This window comes from Larimichthys crocea, chromosome XV (assembly GCF_000972845.2).
Source record: "Larimichthys crocea isolate SSNF chromosome XV, L_crocea_2.0, whole genome shotgun sequence".
Classification (NCBI taxonomy): domain Eukaryota; kingdom Metazoa; phylum Chordata; class Actinopteri; family Sciaenidae; genus Larimichthys; species Larimichthys crocea.
The window spans coordinates 22,890,298-22,900,567 of record NC_040025.1 but is presented as its reverse complement, the minus strand read 5'-3'; the positions used below and the strand labels follow the sequence as shown (position 1 = coordinate 22,900,567).

General features: G+C 37.2%; 1 protein-coding gene across 1 annotated transcript; it reads left to right on the top strand.

The window, feature by feature from the left end:
• Positions 1–3,090: 3,090 nt before the first annotated feature.
• ndufa4l2a (NDUFA4 mitochondrial complex associated like 2a) lies at positions 3,091–10,019 on the top strand. Its single transcript, XM_010740287.3, has 4 exons — positions 3,091–3,260; positions 7,831–7,916; positions 8,807–8,867; positions 8,963–10,019. Exons 1-4 carry the CDS (start codon positions 3,216–3,218, stop codon positions 9,017–9,019), a joined length of 249 nt encoding a protein of 82 aa, XP_010738589.1. The 5' UTR covers positions 3,091–3,215; the 3' UTR covers positions 9,020–10,019.
• Positions 10,020–10,270: the final 251 nt, after the last annotated feature.

Below are 10,270 nucleotides of genomic sequence, written 5' to 3'. Positions count from 1 at the left end.
GGGGTTACAGCAGGTGTTTCGTACTGAATAGGTAGATTTATCTTTGAAGCAGCGGTGAAACGCAGGTTAAATGTGTTCGTATTATTAGTATTTGTCCAATGGATAGCCTACCTGATTACACAATTTTGAATCCAGACACACACACACACACACACACACACACACACACACACACACTGCTTCTACATGTCAGTGAGTCTTGGTTGGACATGGTGGAGGCTGATTTGGGACTTATGAGACAGCTCCAGGAGCTCATTTGCAATAAGATCTAACTACCATTACTACACACACACACGCACGCACACACACACACACACGCACGCACACTCACAGCTTTGACAGGTTGGTAGAACTATGGCCTGTCTCACACTGGGATTTATTACTGTCTGCAGACACCTCGTCTGAGACTGATGAAGTCATTATAATGAAGCTCTGCTGTTATGAAAAGCCTCCAGTTTTACAAATGACTGTTGTTTCTATTTAAACTAAATTTTGATGCTTTTCATAATTTAAATTAGATTTTTCTTTTGTATAGATGTCACTCACATGACACATTATATGTTTTTCCTCTGATGATCATGTGATTTTAACAGCTGCTCTACTATCTGAGATGTGTGACGCCTGGGAGATAATGAAACATTTGTCAAGTTGAAAGTGAAGCGCTCATCTGCAAGACTGAGTTGTATTTGTTTTGATTTTGAATTGAACTCGAGTGCAACGAATCAGAGACACAGGTCCATTAACCAGACAGAGCTTTACTTTTTGGAAGCAAAGTGTATTGTTATGACAGACAAGTGAACATCTGTGTGTTTGCTAATGTCAATCAGCATCTGAAGAACTACACAAGAACACTTTTGTACTGACCTCTGTTGGTTGAACATTTATTCAACAAGTTGTAATTTTCAGCTGTTGACAGGGGTGTATCCATGGCCTGGGGCTAGACGGTCACCCAAGAAAAATTTTATTGAAAAACTGGTAAATTTGACAGCTGGTTTAGTCGTGACAAACAGGAAGACGATCATGGTGGATGAATGAATCACACACACAGGACTTTCTACTTTTCTTAAAGGAAGTTTTTCCTTGCTACCATCACTAAGTGCTTGCTCATGGTGGGAACGGTTGGGTCTCTGTAAATAATATTATTAAGAATACAGTCTAGACCTGCTCTATGGAAAGCGTCATGAGATGACTTCTGTTATGATTTGTGCTGAAGATGGCTTTTTAGTTTTCAATGACAGTTTGGTTAGGTTTACACAGCAAATGACTAAATAATACATTTGTTGACCAAAACTGCATGGTTAAGTTTAGGAAAATGTTGAGATTTTGTTTCCCTGAAAGCAAACTCAGAAGCAAATGCAAGTACAAATCTCACAAATCTAGGGTTACCATCTAGCCATGACCTTGGTGTGGGCCACCTTTGACATCTGATTGGCCACCCCAGGTGCCACCACATTATCGTGAACTAGGTTCACTATATGCTCGATATGCTCAAGATGCTTGTAGCAGGATGGTTGATAAATCTATGTTGGGCTGTGTTACACAGTGTATCTGGTAGCTTTTGTGGGATTTCACAGTTTTGTAAGAGGTTTTGCACAATTCCATACAATCTTTTTTACAAACTTGTTTTATTTTGTATGTAGAGTAGCTTACTAAAGGCACAATTTATTTTTGAGGACTTGAAAGAATTAAGTATCAAAGCTTTATATTACATTTGTTTGGCACCACTCTTGTGAATTGTTGACTTATCTTTTCAATAACACACTGTAAAATACTGATTGTGATGCTGATAATCAAACTAGATATAAGAAATGGTAAATTAATGATTAAAATCAATACTTTCTGCCATCCCTGCATAAGAAAACATGAAACTATATTGCTGTGATGTCTGAAGAGCTGAATAAAGATCACATTAACTATTTATGAACTATTAGTTTATTTAAAGTTGTTTTTAACAGGCAGTGGCGTAACCAGACTTTTTGACTGGGGTGGCTCAAGCTGGGTACTAACGTTAGTGAATAAATAAGTTAGATTTAATCTAAAGGTGATCACCAGGTTATATTTTCTTGTATTGTTTGGATTTTAGGTTTCCTTTCAGATGAGGATGCTGGATTAAGAGCTGACAGTCATCCAGAGTTAATCTTTTCCAGGTGGTGTCATGTTTGATGCAGTGGCTGGGACACTTTTTATTTAACTTACACTGCGTTTTAAAATTCAGCTGCTTGAAACAGTCATTAATGGTCAACAAGTTGCGTTGCCATGTTTCCAAGTGTCATTGTGGATCTGGGCTAATCACTGTGCTGAATGGCCTTTTGAAAAGTCTTTAACAGATTCAAACATGGTGATTGTGGTAATTATATTTTGGAAGGTCCTTAGACGCGCCAGGGGTAATTAACTAGAAAAAAAGGGATTGCTTCCCTGATTATTGTTGTTAAAGAAGACGCAACATGAATGCACCATAAAACACAGTAGACATTTTCCTTTAGTTTCATTCATTATCTTTTTCATTACTTTTAGGAGTTTACTGAACAGTTGGTCAACTTTATTATTTAAAAAAAAATACACTTGCACAAAAATTACAGCAACAATTTAACCTGAAGGACTCTCACTTCTGTGTTGGGGTCTTTCTTTTTCTTGTAGAAGCTTTCTTTTGTTTTGTTTTTTGGTTATGTATTGTATACATCTTTGCTGATATGACTTTGGCAAATGAAGGCATACATGTCCCCCATGGCCTTTAAAAGGACACAGTGTTTATATGCTTTTCCATTTCCTTTAGTGGGCTCCCAAAGGGCCAAAAAGTCTTCAAACTGCAGTCAAGGAAATGAGGGCGAAAAACCCTCTGTGCTCTTTGCTGAAGCTTACACAACTTGTTCTGATTGAATACCCTGATAGGAGCATCAAATGTCTCTGGTCTGAAGCATAATGAACATTTACAAGGATTAAACCTTATCATTTGAATATAAACTGTTCCACAGTGTCCAGCACAGTGTAATCACCCTAACAAGGGAACACAAGTAACTGTAATCAGATGTAAATGACCTCTTTCTCCTCCTCCTCATCCTCCTCTCCTCCTTCTCCCTCCCTATGCAGAGAGCAACAGGTCTAAACCCTAAACTGTGCACCGTTGTACAAAGCTTGTGGTTGTTGATAACAAGGGCCTGACACATTCACTCATTTTATTTCATGCATTTTACTTAATTTTTTTATAAACTGGAGCAATGATATTTCGGACAGCAGTAGAGCATGCTAAGAGGCACCCTAGCGTAAGTAATCTTTACTTCTTTGAAGCACTTTAATATCAGTCACAGTAACCTGTTTTCATATCCAGAGTCTGAGATAAACAACAAACTCTTTTAAATTTGAGTTAAAATTCGGGTTTGAATTTCTTTTATAGGCTACCAAACCAATTGTAATTAATGCATGTCTTCTATGATATCACTATAATATGAATAACTATTAGATGCATCCTCCTGAAATGCTTGCATTGATTTTTGATATATCTCATTGAAAATATTGCACTGTAAATGTAATGTTAAAATGCTAATTAGGGTTTGAGCTCTAGCTTTAGTCATTAAATCACAGTAGCAGACAAACATGAGGATTGCCTGCAGTGTTTGTATGCTGTTGGCAAATTAAATTAAAACTTTTTTGTCTCAGGTCATCTTATTTTAACTCGGTTCAGAAGTTGCTCCAGTGGCTCACTGAATATCTGAAGCAGGGCTTAAAAAACAATCCGTGATCTTTTCAAACTTCCTAAATCTAAACTGACAAAATCGAAGCATTTAGGAATTGAGTAGTTTAAATAAAATAAATGTAAAAAATTATGAGTTGTTCCTACAGGGGACAGGATTATTTCTGCTTATTTCGGCTCTGCTGTGAGAGCGAAGTGACAGAGTTTTAACTTCTTGTCATCAGCCTCCCAGGAGAGACAGACAGAGAGAGAGAGGGGGAGAGAGAGAAAGAGAGAGAGAGAGAGAGAGAGAGAGAGAGAGAGAGAGAGAAGCTGCAGGGAGGAAATCCCTATGAGACTCTACCAAAACTCCTTGATATGGTCTATCATCCTGACAGACAGACAGGCTGTGAGACAGACAGTGTATGTTTGAGAGCAAGAGAGGGAGAAGCTGCAGGGAGCAAATCCCTGTGAGCCTCTATGAGCCTCTTTGATCAAGTTATAACAGTCAGTCAGTCAGACAGATAGATAGAGACGGAGACAGGCTGTTAGAGTTGGGATGTCAGTCTGTGAAGAGTCTGAGAGAAATTCAGCCACACAAATGGACCGACAGAGATGGAAAGAGTCTATTAACAATTATTTCTGAACATTATTATAGCCTTTAAACATTTCATTAAACATGAAAAGTAGTCGATTGAATTCTAACTACCATCATGCATCATCAAGGTACATTTATATGATTGTATATTTTGTCATACTGCGCACTGTATAGTCATCTATGAAGGATTCAAGGGTTGGAAGAAGAAGTCAGATACCATGATATAAAAATACAAAAGTCATTCATTTAAAGTATCCCTTAAGTAAAAATACTATTAAAAACAAAAGGTACTTAAAGTATGCAGAGTCTGCAGTGTGGCCTCTGTCAGTGGTGGTGGAGTCTAAGTCTTAAGGCTTAAACTATTACTGTCCAAAAAAAGTAGTGGAATAAAAATAGAATATTTCTCTCTGAGATGTTGGCGTGTAGAAGTATAAAGTAATATCCAATGGAAATATTCAGGTCAAGCACAGCTAACTTAAATGTAAATGTACTTACTTCCCAACACTGAATGTTTTTAGTGTGTGTAAGAGAGAGGCAGACATACAGAGTGACATAATAAATGAATAAGATGTCATGATGATTATTCAGTCATGTTGCTGTAGATCTTAAGCGCTGACAGTAAAAACTGTGTTAAATGAATCATAGTCAACCTGTTGCCAATAAAACAATAAAAAAATACTTTAACAAGTAAAATACGTGTATCAAAGATCCTCATGTCTGTGACTAATATGTCATTATACAGTATATGACATTATCATATTACACATGAAATCTGATGCTGATGCATCAAAGCAGCAAAGGATGATTTAACCTTTTTGTGCCTCAAACAGTTCATGAAATGAAACAATGTGCAAGGTTTAGAGACTCTTAGACATGTTTGTTAATCTGTTTTTAATCTGAACAGTAACTGGCAACGACTGCTGTCAAATATCTGTGTTGGAGTAAAAAAGTACATTACTCTGCAATGTAGTCGAGTAGAAGGAGAAAGTAGTAGTGTATTTAATTGGCATGACGGAGTGTGACGGAGTGAAAAGCAGGCCAGTTGTTAATCCTCAGAGCTGCTGTTGATCAGCTGCTCAGACCAACAATATTACAGTAAATATAATCTGTAGACAAATAAAGTATGCACCTGGTCCAACAGCAGGTTACAGCAAATCTGAGCTACTTCACCAAACACACATCCTACTTCATGAAAACCTTGAAGAGTATAATTTAAAATCATTTTAGTGGAATTTAGAGAGTTGGGTAAGTGGGTTGACTTTGGAAAAAAATGTGCTGCATCTGCCCCTTTCAATCCAAGAATGTGCTTTTATATTTGCATATTCAGGGAGACATTCAGCTAACATAGTGTCAGGAGTCATGAGGTTGAAGCTGTCTGAGGCTGATGCAACGCAGAAAAAGAGTTACTATTTTCCGTCATGATAATAGCTGCTTAACATATTGTACCGGCTTATTCTCTGACAGACATTCGATTTAATGACCAGCAAATCAGGTGTTTCTAAAAAAAAAATTAGGTATGCAGTTGGTGGACTAGGCTATACCTCATCTGCCCTCACTATGCATGCAGATACACAGCTTTATGCAGTGAGATAAACACAGTTTTTAATAAAGGTTGGAGACTACCGTTGAAATCTTTTCTGGCAGCACTGTGACGCAATATTACTCATTTAATAATAGTGTAGATAGAAAATAATGAAATACCATTAACAGGAGTTAGACCATTGTGAAATGAACTAGTACAGAATTTCACAAATGTATAGACTGTGCATGCACGGAAACAAAGTCTGTGACCAGTGAAAGATCAACATTAATTCATTATTAACAGATTCATTCAATGCAAGGTATATGCAAAAAAAAAAGGCTCATTAGGTAATGAGATGCAGATGAGGGGGGCAGGTAATTGCAGAACAGATGAGAGAACAGGTGTGAAGATGGGAGGGACAATCAGATGATAGGGAAAGGAGGGAAAGTCAAGGGCACCTGGTGGATTAAAGGAAAAAAAGAGGCCTGAATATGGCTGGAGAGGAGATAGACTGTGACATAAGAGAGAAATGACACAAAACAACTGTAATAAAATCAGTAAGCAGAGATAATCCTTCAGGGAAAAATATCAGCTAAGTAGGAACTAATTGCAACACTCAACAGAAAACAACTGCTGGTGTCAGAAGAATAACCCGATTTTCATCAAAATTATCCCAAGAGTATATCTTTTGAATCAACACTGGATATGACAGTCCCCAGTGCCTTCATCTTCATCATGGTGGTCTGCAAAACATCCCAGTCAAGTGTGTTTGACCAACTTTGCTGGGTTTATTGCTCTTTCTGTGGAAACTTGGAACACATTTATTTATTTTTTTAATCAAACTTCCTTTACTTTGTTAAACAAAACAGTCTATTTGAGTCACGGAGGGTACAGCTGTCAATACATAGCTATAGACAATGCTATAAAGTAATCAAGTGTAGATGTGCATGGGCACTGCAGACTAAATCTGTCAGTCACATGTTTTGTTGGTTTGGTTAATTGTAACTTTAGAAATAAAGTCATTTTTGGAAATAATCTTATTTGAGTTTGTTGACAAGACTGAGACAAGTGTGATACTTTCATATAAGTTAGAAGGCGGTTATCTTAGGTTAACATATGCCTGGAAGCAGTGGGACACAGCTGGCATGCAGCACCAAACACTGCAAACAGTGACTTCTTGGACAACAAGACCCCAGGAAGTGTGGTGAAGAAATAATTCCTGCACATGTGTTAACTGTGTAAAATTTACAGGTATTAGCAGGCGTGCTTCCGTACTTCCTCTATAGCCGTGGTGGAAACTATACATTTAGTACTGTATTTTTTAGGTAGCTTACTTGTAGCTTACTTTACTTGACTAATCCATTTTTTTCAATTTAATACTTTTACTCAACCAGCCTCTAGCTTTAAATTAAATCTTATACTCTTTACTCCACTGCATAGATTTTAAAACTGTAGTTACTTATACTCAGATTATTTAAACAAAATAAGTATTATATATAATTAATAATTAATAAATTGTGACACCCAGTAATGTATAAAGTAGTTAAACGTTAAGAAGTAGTTAGTAGTTAAACTCCACAATCAACTAATTTTTTTTTTGGTACTTTTTTCTTTTGTAGTTTTATTGGGCTTCAATTTAATTCAATGTAAGACTTCTAACAGTTTTTCTACACTGTGGCATTTCTTCCTAAACTAATTTGACTTCTTCCACCACTAACAATAAGACAGAATTTGAATGTTGACTATATTTAGGGTTTGACTCAGACATACACTGGAGAAAGGAAGATGAAGTGTCTCTTCCTTTTAACCTGCGGGCTCCAATCAGTCAAGCGATGTCAATCAATCAAAGAGATGTGTTGCTTCTGACAGTTTTAACTTAAGCCCTATGCAACGCTATAGTCTATGCTACAAACTGAAAACATTATTTGTATCCTGTATATGTTCTGTCTTCATTTACGCACGGTATCACATGTCAAATTCAGAAATAACTAATCAACTAATGATGGATAAGATAAGATATAATTATTATCTCTCTGTCTCCAGCTCATCCCCCAGTTCTTCTTCATCTGTTTGGGAATGGGTGGGGCATCTTTGTATCTGATCCGACTGGCCAAAGGACCCCATGTCATGTAAGAAACCTTCCTATTTCCTATATGATCTCTGATAATATGCAGCAGAGATAATATGTCAGTGTGATGAGTTTAGTGGATGTCTTGAGCTGTTTACCAACAATACATTACCTTGTCAAGAGTTAGTTTTCTTAATGTTGAAGCATCAGGTAGGTTAATACATTTTTCCATCATTCTTTAATCAAATGCATTACCTTGCACAAATGAAACTGCTAATTAGCTTGTCAATAGGAGCCTTTTCCTGGTTCAGACATCAGTTCTGTTCACAAGAATCAATGGCCCCCTGCAGGATGGCCACAGGATGGAGTGCACCACCATCATTAATAAGATCTTTAAACAAGGGAACATGCTAGACTGATGAAACTTCCTCCCCAGATATGCATATTTTCAAACATTTTAACAAGGCATACAGAGGATGATTAACATAGAGATCTGTGTTATGATTGCTACTGACAACAGGGATCCTCGTTGTTTTCCCCCTTGAACTGCCACTTGTTCTTACTTCCTCTCCTCCTGTTGCTATCAAAACTGTTTATTTAGCCCTAAACTGCTCACATGGTGGTGCACTGGTCGTGTCTCTTTGCAGGTCTTTTCATTTATTTGAAGCAGCGATAGTTTGCATGCTTGATAACATTATTACAAAGAGTGTCTTGTTGGTGGCACAGCTGACTTGAAGCACGTACGCCGTGTTGAGGTAACTTTTGGTTACCTCGTTTTATTTTTTTATTGCGTTTAATCAAAGCAGGGATAATATAAAGCAGCTCTCAGCGATGTCAGATCACTTGTGGATGAATATATGCATACTAGCTTTGAAATAAGGGCGTTATTCATATATATCAGATTCCCAGAGAGCCTAACCTATCTCTATTCATATCTGTTTGTGTGTTTAGCTGGAACAAGACCAAAAACCCAGAGCCATGGAATCAACTTGATCCTACATACCAGTACAAGGTAATATGCCACAATCCACGTACAAGTACTCAGTGTTCAGAAACTGGGACGACAGATTTGATTTAAACGTCTTTTTTTTTTTTTTTTTTTTGCAGTTTGTGGCCATCACCACAGACTATAAAAACCTGAAGAAGGAGGGACCCGAGTTCTGAATCTCTCATCAGCCTCCTCTTACAAACCAGTGGAAAATAACAGAAAATCCTGATCTAGGGTTAGATTTACTCCCCCCCTCCCAACTTATGATATCCTCACTGCAGGTGGAAGGCGAAATGGATCCTAGATCATGATCTGTAACTCTTTAGTGTCTCTGTGCCTGTGTGATGTTTCCAAAACAGCTGGTGATAAATGTGACCAGGATAAATGGATTCTGACCACACATCTAAATATTAAAAGAATATAATATGTTGCTACATGTAATGTAATATAAGTGTTGCTACATACTCACATAAAATATAACACACATATGCACAGAATCCCCTTATGTTGAAACCTTTCTGGTCTGTTTAACTCATATATTCATGAAGTGACTGGGTTACTTACTGTTTGTTAAAGCACCAGACCAGTGGTATTATATATTTTATAGCCAGTTTAATGCAAATAAGGGACACTATACATTACATGTAATTGTTGTATTAGCCAAGCTGCCATGTTTTAGAAACTTCAGTGTATGTTTTTAAATGTTTCAGGCATGCATTGGTTTCTATTCACTTCCGTAAGTTATATAAGTAAATGATCACAGAACCTGCAGTGGATTATAAAAATTAATTCAGGAGTCTGATGATTGATTTGTACACTGTGCAGAAATGAATAGAGGAACAGAAAAAATGCATCCGAAAATCTAAAACTGTATGCATGCATCCAAAAATGATCAGCATAATACACATATATACATGATTTGTAATGTAGTGTGATTCTTTAAGGTTTCTTTTCAGTGTCTGAATCAACATTATGTGTTCTTCTGTGTGAAACTTTAATCACTCTGACTTTTATTCAAATCTAATTGAACTGTTGTAGCACATTGATGGTTGTATGAATGTGTTTCTTCATCACTGGTGCATGATCTACCTTCATCAATCATTGTGTAAGTTGTGGGAAAAGGCAGAGATGCATAAACTGGGCTGTATTCTTTCAATAAATAAATATCTGATTCAAGCGTGTTTGTGGCTAATCTGCACCGTCACACAGACAGACAGGTGACTTTCCTCAAGCACCTGCATGGAACTGAGTCCGATAAAGATCTTTTTCCACACGCTAAGATAAAAATACACAATCAGTAACTCTGATGGAGCAGATCCGTCTGTTGGCAGTGCAGCTGTCACTTTGAAGCCTGACTGGTGCTTCTACAACCATATTTAGTAGTGTGTGTGTGTGTGTGTGTGTGTGTGTGTGTGTGTGTGTGTGTG